Source organism: Ahaetulla prasina, chromosome 3 (assembly GCF_028640845.1).
Source record: "Ahaetulla prasina isolate Xishuangbanna chromosome 3, ASM2864084v1, whole genome shotgun sequence".
Taxonomy (NCBI): Eukaryota; Metazoa; Chordata; class Lepidosauria; order Squamata; family Colubridae; genus Ahaetulla; species Ahaetulla prasina.
This window is the reverse complement of record NC_080541.1, coordinates 107,468,071-107,481,619: the sequence shown is the minus strand read 5'-3', so window position 1 is coordinate 107,481,619 and position 13,549 is coordinate 107,468,071. Positions and strand designations below refer to the sequence as shown.

The 13,549-nt window shown below is 38.3% G+C and overlaps 1 protein-coding gene across 3 annotated transcripts in view; it reads left to right on the top strand.

Annotated features, from left to right (window-relative positions):
• SORCS2 (sortilin related VPS10 domain containing receptor 2) overlaps positions 1 to 11,765 on the top strand; it is a 150,269-nt gene extending 138,504 nt beyond the window's left edge. For all 3 annotated transcript variants that reach the window (XR_009154545.1, XR_009154544.1, XM_058177986.1), the window contains one exon: positions 119 to 11,765. Coding sequence is in view for 1 of the 3 variants with exons in the window: in XM_058177986.1 (XP_058033969.1) it covers positions 119 to 142 (24 nt within the window). In the remaining 2 variants the exon portion in view is untranslated. The remainder of the gene's footprint in view (positions 1 to 118) is intronic.
• Positions 11,766 to 13,549: the final 1,784 nt, after the last annotated feature.

The window sequence follows — 13,549 nt, the reverse complement described above, 5'->3', positions numbered from 1 at the left end:
CTGCTGCACCATTTCCACAGCCTTCCACTGTGGTAGAATTTTTCCTTGAATAAAAGGGGGGTTATTTTCAATGCCCTACAATTTGCTAATCTCGATGCTTTGTTTGTTTGTTCCATAGGCAATCTCTCAGGCATGGTTCTGAGCATTAGTTCCAGGGAAATGCACAGTGACCTGATTAGCTGATACAACTCAACCTATTTTCAAGAATCTTCTACTGTGGGTTCCTTCTTTCCTCTCTGAAGAATTCACTGCTAGTGGGAAGGAGACTGTCTCGAAGATACAACAGCCACGTGTTACTTGGAAAACACGATAATACGCTTTGTGTTCATGGCTGCTGACCTCAGACTAAGATAGCAGATCTGTAGCCCTAGGCATGTTTGCAACCACTTTGTCTGTCTCTGGGTCCCTTGGCTTATTTATGTCCACGTAATCAAACTCATTTCAGACTTTGTTCACAATGGTGACATCAGGCTGCCATTCTTAAGGCATGAGGGTTAGTTTTAAAATAGTCGAAACAGAAATGGGTGAATATTTGGGATTTTTTCCTAGTAAATCAGCAACTTGGATCTGATATGGCACATTTCAGAAGGGATGCATTGAAGAGACATGATGATCAGTCATTGGCATACTCTTCAGGTCCACTGGAGATCTAGATAACATCTTCCTTCTGTTTCAGAATATAAAAACTGATGCTGATGTTGGGAAATGAGTAGGGGCTTTTTGTAACATATCACCAAAAGAAGCTTTCAGCTTCATTTTGCTCCCAAATCAAGTTCTTCCTAGTCTTGACACCCCTATTTTTCTGTCCACTAGACTGCCTGTTAGTTTGCAACCCACACTATTAAGCAGCTTGGGCTGCCTTACCTTTTCTTCAGTTTCCAGAACAGCAAGTGTAATTACTTTTTAAAATTTCAGTAGTCTTTTTTTGTATCTTTTTACACTTTCTATTTTTATAGCTATAAAAGCATTCTTATCTCAGGATAACGCTGTCAAAGCAGCCTATTTCAAATTTGCTATTTTATTCTTTTTCCCTTTTTCTACTTTGGGGCTGAACAAACAAAAAATATCACTGCCTTGGATGTGTTTGACAATCTGGTGAATCAAATTTGATTAATTCCATTTAAATAATTGCACTTTTTCAATTTCATCCTAAATATCATGCTTCACTTTTCAGACTGGAGCTAAGTGAAGTCTTAGGCAGGAAATAATTTCTGTTGTTATTTAGAAGAACTGCAAGTTTAATTGTCAATATGCTTGTTTCACCCCAGTAACTTTATGGAGCAAAAGTGCAGTCAGAATGGTGGTACTTGCTCAAAGAAGACACGTGTAGAAAACTAGCCACAAAGTAGTCTAGAAATAATACACACATAAGTGCACATTTAGAAAGTGTTTCCGAATATCAATGAACGATTCTTACAAATCACTTGTGATGCACTTTTTCTATGTATTACATGACTGTGTCTCCAATGAATTCTTTCCACCGAAGGCACATTCCATTTTGTGTTGATGTATTTTGTTCTCATGCATGCACAAAAGCAACTACTGCAGTACTGTGTCAAGCACAATGCATTCAGGAACTGATCATTCCAGCAGTTATAATGCTGCTGGAAATGAATGGCAACATTTATTTGCCACCTGCTCAGGATCGCTCTGTCTGTCTATGCAGCAGAGCTCCTAGTGGCCTGCACATTTTCTTATAAAAGAGCAACAACTCCCCACTGCCTTACCTGTACAGAGAATAATTGCAGTTGAAAAAATATGGAAGTCTAAATGTTTAAAAGCAAAACGGGAGGGGGGGGTTGGTTCCTCATAAAATATTTTTGTTTGGTATTAAGGGATGAAATTCTTCATTTTACTATTTATGGTATTGCTGGTATTGAAAATTTAAAAAAAAAACAAGTTTTTATGATGAAAAATTACTGGTCCACAATAATTTGAAAGCATGTTTAAAAAGCAACCCTAGCAATGCAACAGGATGGGCAGATCGCAAATCTAGACTCCATGTTTTTACAAATCTATAAATGATCAGCAGTAAAAAGTATACATGTACTGCTCACAAGCGTGAACATCCAATTTTGTTATTTTCCTAAAGTGAAAACCTTGTTTTTAGCTCTGCTCTTCCACAACTGGAGATAGAGTTAAATGAAGGGTGATCTTTGTTTGAGGTGTTATTTTTCTTTATTGCTGTTCAACAAACTTAGAATATCCCAAAATTCACACTTTCTGTTTCCTTGTTTGAGATAATGTCCGTTTTAAAGTGGGGCACTACAGTACAGTACTGTATGTTATTTGTGGTTACTGTAGATAGAGCTATAACTTCTTACAAGCTTTACTGGAGGGAGCAGCTTCATCTACACAAATTACTGTTTTCATATTGCTAACTCTGACTGAAACGGGTGTTATTCATGTCAATATCTTCTGGACCCTATGCATGTATTTTACTCCTACCACCTGGGCTCATTAAAAGGTCCCTGGTTTTAATGTTTCTCTAGCAGTGTTCCTCCTCTCCTTCTCCCAATAAAGAGATTTTTGTTTCTGCAAATAAAAAGAGCAGGTTGGGAACTAGCCACTGCAAAGAAATTTCAGTCCAGATCTATTAATACAACACTGCTTTGCTCTGTAAAATGCAATGGCAGTATTTTTAAGGCAATTTGCTTTCATTTTTGTTTGAAAAGCTGCTGGTTTACAACTGTGGTTGAGCCAACAAACAAATATTGGTAATTACATCTCTACTCCTAAGAATGAATAGAAGCAATACTAGTCATAGGAATTTTTATAGAATAAAAAGACTGGATTCTTTAATATTTTCTAGCCTTAGATGCAGGTATCTCTTATATTGGCAGATTAGTTCTTGAGATAAATGTTTGTTGCATCATTTGTAAGAAATTCACTTTGTACAGCATTTGTATAATTGAAATAGACTGATACAAAAGAAGCAGATTTGGTTGCAAGAGTAGGATATTTTTGTGACACTGACAGTAGTGAGTCAAAAGTGGACTTGTCTTCAGAAGCAATAAATTTCATCAAATGCCAGCATTTAAAAATGTGGAGAAACAATGACTGAATGGAAAGAAACTTTATTTTTCATGCTGGCTGTTTTCTCATGCAGTTCTTTCTCTGTCTAGCTATTTAGGTATATGTTTTGTCCTGCCAAGAATGCTTTCCATTAAAGCTTTCCACGGATATTACAAACCATAAGTTCTTTTTTGGGTCACATTTCAGTATAAAACATCTAGTTTACCTTTTATTAAGAGCCAATATAGATCTACAAATAACAAGTTGCTATTTGAACAATTTTTTTCCTTTGTTCCCAAGTCTGCAGAAGGATTACATCACTGATGTCACATAATGAAAGTACACTCCATCACACTGTACTAGATGGACAGATAGATAGACATTACATTTCCAGAGATAGTATATTTTTATCCACACATGCAACAGAATGAGAATATAGACAAACAAGATGAAAGTAAATGGAATGTCAGGGTGAGTTGGCTTTCACATCTCACCCCATTGATCACCAGGGGTTGATTTGGCTGATCTGGCTGGCTAGGCAGATGTCCCATTCCTCCCTCACTGCTCCATATGTATCCCTTCTGAGCCTACACACTTGTTAGAAGAGAATGACCATTCCAGAGAGAAGGAGTGATGATGAAAGCAAATGCTAGGTCACATGTTAAACTCCAAATTTCCTTTGGTGAGGAGTGTTAAAAGACTCTTGGAGGAGAGAATTTTAAATGTGCCTCGTTGCAGGGGGGGGGGGCAGGTAAATTAAGCTTATGTCAGGGAATTTATTAGATAGGATCCAGATTCCCATAGGAGATGTGCCTTCCTTGACTTTCTGTGGTTTTCAGCTGTTCAATAGGACAGTGAAATTTCTGACAGTGAAGCATTGTCTTCCTTACCAGCCTCCCTAAACAAGTTAAAAGGAAGGCCATCTAGGCCACAAAGAAACCTGGGGTCTCTTCTGGGTGCATGGTGGACACTATTTATGGGCCGGAAGCTTTTGAAATTTCAGAAGTGTTTCAGGAGGCTACCCTGAAACCCTGAGGCTAAAAAGTAGGCAAAAATTACATTGATGAAGTTCAGCCTTTTGTTGTTGAATTTTAATGGTAGGGTCTTGAAGTGATGTTAGGGGCTAATGATGCACACCTGCTGAATAAAATGAAGAGAAAGATTAATGCACTTTCACCTATTTCTTTTTGGTTTGATAGGATCAAGTGTGGGCATTGCATCCTCTAACCAATCATCTTGTTCTTGGTGATGCTGTGGCTTTGTGAAGGCCTTCTAGGGAGAAAATTCCATGTAAGAGTTTGCAGGTACATAAATAATACACAGTCTGATAAATTCAGGGTTAGTTGTAATTTAAATAAATGAATAGGTCATTTTGGAAATGAGATGGATAGACTTAAATGGATAAAAATTTTGATGAAAAATTGTGTTTTGAATGGAAGGTAGGAATTGAATATTAAGTGGTTAAAAACTAGGGATAAAAGGAGAAAGAGCAGATAATTTAAGAAGACTGGTAAATTGAAACAAGTCCCCATGAATGGGCTTTTAAGGGCCATTGATTATAGTGGGAGATGTAAGTGTATACCGTACTTCAATGGTATGAGGAGACATTAATGCCGCTTAAAACTACTCCAGCCAGATTATATTAAACGTCAGCCTGCGGTTACACAATCAGTAGGTGAAATGGGTTATGTGCAGCAAGACTGGACTGAAGACTCTAGTTCATTAGTGCTGCAACTTTAAAATTCTAGAAAATAAGAGAAAATTGATATATATAATATAAAAACACATTTTTTCATTTATTGCTGTAATTAAAATAGTTGTATTTTGCTATATGTAAACAAAGTGGATTTACATGAAGAATATTATAAACAACATAAATAATGTACACAGATACAATAATATATAACTGAAACTAATGTGTACATAAATTATATATCTGAAGTGAAACCAATGAGTCTATATATTTTCGTAGAGGCAAATATATAAACTACATGAATCAGAATAAATAAGGGAACAGAAAAGTTCTCCGTGTCGTAAGTAACCTAAAATTCCTACTGCTTACAATACAGACAAGTACTATAATATTCTATATAATTGAAACCCAAATTGACATATAGTATGTATTTTTTGGTCTGGCAAAATCTGAATTATATCATTGAAATCCAGTCAGTCATATTTGATAAGATAATTATTTTGCATTAAAAGACTTCACTGTTAGATACCCTTCAGACCCAGTGTGTACAGTGTAATTTCAACATTACAAGATGTTGCTTTTCAGAACTCTTCCTCACACTGAGCTCAAGGATTATTTACCAGTCCATGAGCCACAGAAAACTATATTGGCATGAAAATGGCCAGCCTTTGAAAAGCCTCAAGCCCCAGTTTCCCAGCTCCATCTAAAGAAACTGAGATCCCAGCCTCAGCCTCAGAAAGGAAAAAGAAGCTATAAATTTTAGGGACTTGCATTGCACCTGCCTTTAATGCTAATGTTTGTTGAAAGTTCACAGGTTAAATATTGTGTATGTCACTATGTTATGAGATACTTCAAATATGCCACAACTGTCAGGGCCCTGCAAGGGTGGGAAGTGCCAAATAACACAAGATGGCAGCCCCAACTTAACGATCAAAGACCTTCCCCCATTTGTTAGGTAAAGGTAAAGGTTCCCTTTGCACATATGTGCTAGTCGTTCCCAACTCTAGGGGGTGGTGCTCATCTCTGTTTCAAAGATGAAGAGCCACTGCTGTCCGAAGACGTCTCCATGGTCATGTGGCCGACATGACTAAACACCAAAGGTGCACGGAATGCTGTTACTTTCCCACCAAAAGTAGTCCCTATTTTTCTACTTGCATTTTTTTACATGTTTTTGAACTGCTAGGTTGGCAGAAGCTGGGACAAGTAATGGGAGCTCACCCATTACGCAGCACTAGGGATTCAAACTGCTGAACTGCCGACCTTTCAATTAACAAGCTCAGCGTCTTAGCCAAAGTGGGACAGCTTCTATCATAGAACATAGAATAAAGGTTGGAAGAGGCCTTGTAGTCCAAACCCCTGCTCAAGCAGATGCAGTTTCCTGAGTGGTTCCCCCTGCCCCCTTTTGAAGATTGTAACACATCAATTCTTTTTTCAGTTTTCTGATAGGTCCCCAATGCTCCAGACTCTTTTTGTTCAGTGGTTTTGAGATCACATCTGCCAGCTCCTTTAGAACTCTGGGATGTAATCCATCTGGTCCTGGCAAAATGAATTCATCTAGAGTGGATAAGTGTTTTCTTACCATTTTCTTTCTTATTTTAACTTGCATTCCTATTCTGTCACCTGCAGTATTGCTTTTGATAAGTTGGACTGTTTTTTTCCTTTTGTGCTTTCTTCCTGTTACCTGGCATCTCCTTGCCATTTCTCCCATTAGTGGACCAAACATTTTCTTGATCTTTTTCTTGTGTTTTACATGTTGAAACCAACTTTTAAAATTATTTTTGGCATTTCTTGCAAGTCTTAATTCATTATGAGTCTTAGCTTTCCTGACTTCATCCTTGCAGAGTTAAGCTACTTGCTGATATTCTGTTTTAGTTATGTGTCCCTCTTTCCATTTCTTATACTTGTCGTTTTTGTCTCCCAGTTTATCAGGGAGTTTTTTCATGCAACTATGCTGGTTTCATCTTGTTTTTGATTTTCAATAATATTATATTAAACTGAGCTTTTATAATCTCATTTTTCAGAGTTTCCCAGGCATCTTGTTTTCCCTTTTAAGATTTCCATCCAAGAAAGTCTTCCTAAGGTCTCTCTAAGTTTGTTGGCCATGACTTTTTGGTATCCACCCACACAGCTGCAGTTGCCCCTGCCTCTATCCTGCTGTGGGGAAACAATTTGACTTCAGTGGCATTAATAGAATAATCACCATTAGTTAGGAGTTGCTTTTTTATTTATTTGGTGTACGATTTTCAGGGACATTTCCTTTTGCAATACTTTCCAATTGCAGAAGCCTAAGAGAATAGCCGAGTGGAGGTTTAACATTTCAGGGCAGCCAAGGCCTGTACAGTCTTGCCTCTTTCATTATTAAAAATTTCCTTTGTTCTTTGGTACAGTTATAACACCAATATCCATTTGTCTCTGTTGTAGATTCTGTCTGTTAACCATCTAGAAACAAATTTGTAAGAAAGTCCTTTCTTTTTCTCTGTTAAACCTTTCACACTTTTCCAAAAGTTTTGAAAATTGAGCAATCTAATACAATGGGTGTGGATAAGTGGGGACTTAAGTATCTTGTTGTGCAATTTTATCCCATTAATTTCTGTGTGTCTGAGGCACACCTATTTTGCAGAAGATTGTATGTACTGTATGTGCATATTTTGGGCATTGGCAATCCTTAGGAATGAGATGGGTGTATTTTTATGTTTTGTTTTGTTAAGATTGATTCCCACAAGCCTTGGAAAACTATGCAGGATAAACGATCTTTCTGAGATAGTGGTTTCCAAAAGAAAAATATACAAAAATATTGAAATAGGAATTACAATACACCATTCCATTTTGCTGGTCTTCATTGATGCTCTGGAAGGGCTTTTCTATGGGTTTTATTTCTTGAACAAACTTTTCTATGGGTTATGTTTCTTGAAACAACTATTCTTATGGGTTAGTCTAGACTCCGTACAAGTTTTGACACTTGTAGGACCTGCCAATATTAATGCTATTGTTAGCCTATTCTGCTTAAAAACCTTCCTTATTTTGAAAATTCATGTTGGCAATACATAAAGACTTAATTCTATCTATTCTCCCTAGACCACTTTTTGATTCAAAGTTTTGAGGCCTAGATTCTATTGGTCTGCAGAAATGGGAATTTCTTATTTTGGGAATGCTTTTCTGTGATATTTGAGTGTGGGACTTGAAAAATTTTCAATTGAGCTTTAAAATGAACAAGCTGAAATATAGACTCCAAACTCAAACTTTGGTTTCTTTTTTTAATCTGAAAATAAGGATGCAGAGGAAATGCACTCAAGGTGCTCCTTGTAACTTGTTCCATTAGTGCATTCTGTTCCATAGAGGATGTGGAGACAAGCATGTAAAGCACATTGTAGTAGACTAGTCTCAGACTTTTGAAAGAAGGCTGCCATTTTCTTACTTGTTTTGTATTTTAAGGTGCATTCCTCCCTTCTGAGATGGAATTGAAGGATGAAGGTATGGCAACAGCCCTTGGATTTCCTTTGCCTTTATAAACATTCCACTCTCCTAGGGCCTGGAATTAATCAAGAGCTAGATAGGCAAGCGTTAACTGAAGGTAGATAGGTTCCTAGAAGCCCTATACTATAGTTGATTGAGGGGGTACTGCACGCATGGGGCTTAATTCTCTTTGAAAGAGCAGGCAAATAGCTTAGGAGTTTTACTTCATTCAGCTTTATCACTTGAGCTTTTGTTGGCCTCCAAGTTCACCAGCTGCAAATGTTGATGAACAAAAGTCATCCACCCACATAGGTCCCTCCTTGGATAATCTCCCAGTGTGTTATTGAAACACAGATTGAGGTGCTGTCCACTTTTACTGAGCTGCATTTCCCAATATACCCAATGGTGATGAATGCTGAAAGTTGACCGTAACTTCTGGAAAGAAACAGATGCCCCACCCTTATTGTACTGTGTTGCATGTGCTGCAATTAGCCTTTAAGAAGAGCCAAGAGTTTCAGCTAGCAAAGGACTGTCAAGAAGTCCAGCCAGATTGAATCACATTAGATCAGTGAGGAGGGAGCTGTGCTGGATGTTTCATGACTCCAGGCCCAGTTCAAGGTCTGATTTTAAACTGCCTTAAAAATAACACAAAAGGCCATTTTGGACCTAAATGCCTAAAGGAAAACACATCTTCCCTTACCAGGCAGTTTGTATCCAAAAGCAATTAAGGAGTGGCAATGGTGGATCTCACATAAAAAGTACCTTTAGAGATTTCTGCCATTTCATCTCTGAAAATGTCTATCCAAAGTTGTTGGGCTTTTTTGTCCAGGGTCATTCAGCATAGTTTGAATTTAGCTTTCCTACAGGCTGACATTAGTTTGATGTATCCTAAGTTACACTAAAGTGATCATTTGCAAGAAATATTTTTAATATGCACAACCATTGCTATATGGTAGGGATCTCAAATGTGATGGTTAGGATTGCAATGCTGAAGCATTTTCAGGCATTGATACCAAGTCCCCAGTGAGTCATAAATGAAGAAAATGAAGAGTATCATAAAAAGCTATTTAACAGAAATGAATTTAATAATGATGACTTTACTGGAAGACTGAGCTGTGCAAACCACAGCTAACAAAAGCTGGTTTGTGATTCAGCTGGCATCATTTTTTATTAATGAAAATATCAGTGTGATATTCATTTCTAAAATTAAATACTCTAGAAAACCATCTCACTAAGAGTTGGGGAAACCATGTCTTTCTCCTACCTCCTTGCTGAGAAGTTCCCTTTGGTCTGTTTTTTCATTTGCTTTCTTTTTCTTTCACTGCTCTGCCTTAACGGAGAACTCTTTCAGTTTTTTCCCACTCTTGTGGTGTCGTTGGTGCTGAGTTTGGTTGTTTCCTTGCAGACATTTCATTACCTAAACTAGGTAACATCATCAGTACACTGATGTTACCTACTTTAGGTAATAAAATGTCCGCAAGAAAACCAAGCTCAGAGAGCGGCAAGGACCCTTCATTTCAACCCTGAACTACAACTATTCTGGTTCCACTCATGCCTCATAAATAAATCCTCACAGCAGACTAAGCAGTCCTGGCCTTCCAACTCTGCCATTTCCTCCTTTTCTCGGGCAGCCCCAACCTGCCAGCTTGTCTGCCCAAGCAGAATCTCTCCTCTGCTGCTCCTGCTTGTGGAGCTGGGCATTGACTGAGACGAACAGTATTCAATGGCCCACAAGAGCATATGGGGATTCCAGCATGTAGTGCAGCTTAGCATGTTGACTTATACCACTCAGCTGACAAGGCATTACTCTTCCCAGGAGATACACTGGGTTAAGCTGAACTAAGTGGTGAGGCTAGGTCTTGCAGCCTATTCCTCTTCCGCAGGTTTCCATGATCCAGCTTACCTAACTTTGTGGTATTTAGAGCCTCCACAATCTTGTTGCAGGTCGCAGAAAGTGACTTGGATCATATAGCCCAAGAATTGCAAGTTTGAGTTCTTTGTTACATGGTCTTCCTGTTCACATACTCTCTCCTGCCCTGTTTTGGACAACTTGCCTTTATCTCAAGAAAGTTGCATTAGACCTGTGCTGGGTTTAAACTTGCCCAGTCTTTTATGACTGCCTCAAGATCTGAATGTTATTGCATCCATCAAATGCAATCAATGGCATTATCTTCTCAAAAATTCTCTTTTCTGCTGGCATGTCCTTTTGATCTAGGGAGTGGTGCGGTGACCTAGAGGCGGAGCTCTCGCCTCACAATCAGGAGGCTGCGAGTTCAATCGTAGGTAGAGGCAGATATTTCTCTATCTGGACACAATTAGAATATATCTGCTGAATAAAACTCCGCATTGGCAACAGGAAGGGCATCCGGCCATTAAACACTCTGCTAGCTCCATTCAGTTGCCCAGACTCCACCCTGCAATGGATTATGAGGTCGTTAAAAAATGATGATGATGTCCTTTTGCTCTAGGGCTGTGGTATGTTTAGGCTCCACGTAGTCTTGTTCCTTTTGTAGTTCCCTTTTGCCTTCCGTTAAATAAATCATGTTGATTCTTCTTAAATAAGTGTAGATTTCTTTTCCCCTTATTTTCTTAAAACTTATTAGTTCAAATAGTTGAGAAATCCTATTCTTTTATTTTTTTTTTTTTAAGAGGGAGGAATATTTGTTATTTGGCCTTGAAATTTCCATGTTTTTGAAAATGCAGTGATGTAATCTGATATGCACCCTCATTACCCACCACTTTAGCCATCTTAAAGGGTTCAGTGGAAATTTGTCACATAGAAAAACCAGATTGCAGTTTACCTAGTATTTGTGTTTCTTATGTTTATATGACGATTGCTGAAATGTGAATGCTTAGAAAGCAAACCATCTCTGAGCATGACCATCTTGGTGCCCTAGTGAATAAATACCACACAATTCTAAGGTGATACACATCATGTTTTATTTCCCATAGCAAACAGCTTCAGTAAAGGGAATCTGTCTAAAAGTGTTAATAGGCCCTAAAATATGCAAGTCTGGCTTAGATACTATTCATTTAGGACATGAATTGGTATGCCACCTGATGAATTTTCTGGATTTGATAGAACATAAAAGGGAAACAATCTCAAAACTCATAAATTATGAAAAGATTATAGCTGGTATAATAGTAAAAGTCATTTCTTTTTGCCTTTATTTCACCTAGTTTTGTGATAATACAGTATACACTTTCCTATTACTATTTTAGATAAGATTACCCAAATCTTGTTTCTATACAAGGGAAAACAAAATATTCATAATTGTCAAAAAGGTGTAAGGTGGATAAGATTTAGGAGTCTGTATATTTTTGTATATATGTGACAGATAAAATGTCAAATTGTGATCACATTGAAAAGCAGAAGCAAATGTTGAAATATACATCATGTTAACACTTAACTACAATTCAACTGCACAATCTAGATAGCTGAATTAGGTCTTGCTACAGTTTTGATTGCAACTTATTTATAAGCTGTGGAATTCAGCTTAAGACTGTTCTGCTTTGAAATATGTAGCAGGTTAATTAGTGTGTCCAAAGGAATGCACTTGTTCCAAGAAACTGTATTGCATTTTCTTCATTAAAATGCTTTGACACTCTTGCTTGTGGTTTCTTTTAAGACAGAATAGACAAGATGGAAGTTAAAGCTCTGCTCCAAAGAATCCCTTTCAGTAGATTTAACTGGCCATTTATAACATCTTCCTCCACACAATTAAACCATTCCACCTCAGTACTCAAGCTGCTCTTTAAATATGTGTGCCCATTTATATAAATATAAAATGTAATAGGGTGATGTCATCTATGAGGCACGTCCTTCTAGCCATGGCAGAAATTTATCCTATTTTTAAATAACTTTGGCTTTGTCACATTGCTTTTATCCCCAGCCCATGGTGGAGGCAGCTTAAAATGAGCCAAAACTGTCCCAGTTTTTAAATGTTGCTGTCTGCCTTCTCTTGTCACTACTTTTTGCTATGGACACTATCTAGGATGCCTTGTGAATGTGGTTGATGATGAGTGAAGTATTCTCAACTTTGGCAACTTTAAGCTTTGTGGACTTCAGCTCGCAAATTCCCCATCCAGCATGCTTCTGAATTCTGGGACTTGAAATCCACACATCTTAAAACTGTCGTCAAGAAACATTGCAGTAAATGCTGTGATTTGCCCACCTCCTGCTGACCACTTGAAGCTCAGACTCTCTTCCCTCACCATTCCTTTTTGTTTCAAGAGAACCTAGAAACTCAATTAGCTCTGCAAGAACTGACCTGTCAATGTGTACAGGTAAAACAGGGATGCAGTTCAATAACCTCATGAATTTCTTATCTGTGAAAACTGTACCTATGCCTAGCAGCCCTGTGTTGTGAGAGGACCAGGCAGGTTGAAAACCTTCAACAACAGACCAAAACTATTTTTTAAGACTTTGCCTATTGGGACTATGATAGTTTATTAAATATATTTTTGCAACCAATTGCAAAAGGAAGCAGTCATTCCCTATCTAAGTAGTAACTCAGCAGCCAAAGTTCCCCTTTTGTTCCCTTCCCTGTGCTCCCGTCCTCTACACGTGCAACCTATTGCCCCAACCCTCCAACTCTTATTCTCACCCAATCTCACCCCCCAGATTACAGGTTCTCATAATCTGTGTGGTTGGTCCATGCCTATTGTAGTATCCAGATTACTGTGAAACAAAATATGGATGAACACATAGAGCCTGCTTAACCCGGAGATCACATGCAGGAAACTTGCTGCCTCCATACTACATAGAGAAGCTCATGGGGGATGGGGCGTTTTCTTGAACATGATCATGGGGACGTAAGCAAGTAAGTAAGGTACCTAAGAGGGTGGAGAAGGGCTTGGGAGGCCTGGGGCAGGCCATGTGTGAGCTGGGAAAGGGTAGCAGTGTTGACATGGGATAGGTCTCCGAGGGTCTCCCTACCCTTGAGGCACCCTGTGCTGTCTTAGCAATGAGTCACTTAATGACTGCAATGGGGTGAGCAGGGACTGGGGTGGTTAAGCAAGGTGATCGCATGGGTGCACTTAACGACTTGTGACTGTAATGGGCAAGCTTCATTGCACTTGTAAATTGAGGACTATCTATAGTAACAGTAAATAATAAACCAAGGAACTATTACAAATTTTGTTTTCCTGGTGTGAATGATGTATCTGTTGCATGAATCTGGGAAAGTGAAAATGAACTGAAGTGAACATAAAAGTAAAATGAGATAGAGATACATACGCTCTGGACATTAGGATTCTAAAAGATAAAACAGATTTATTATATTGAGGAAGATGTACTTTATGCCAGACATCTACAGCAATTCTCAGGAATCAGAGGCAACCTGCCAATCTTCACTCTGCAGAATAATGATCTGAGACTGGAAGTAA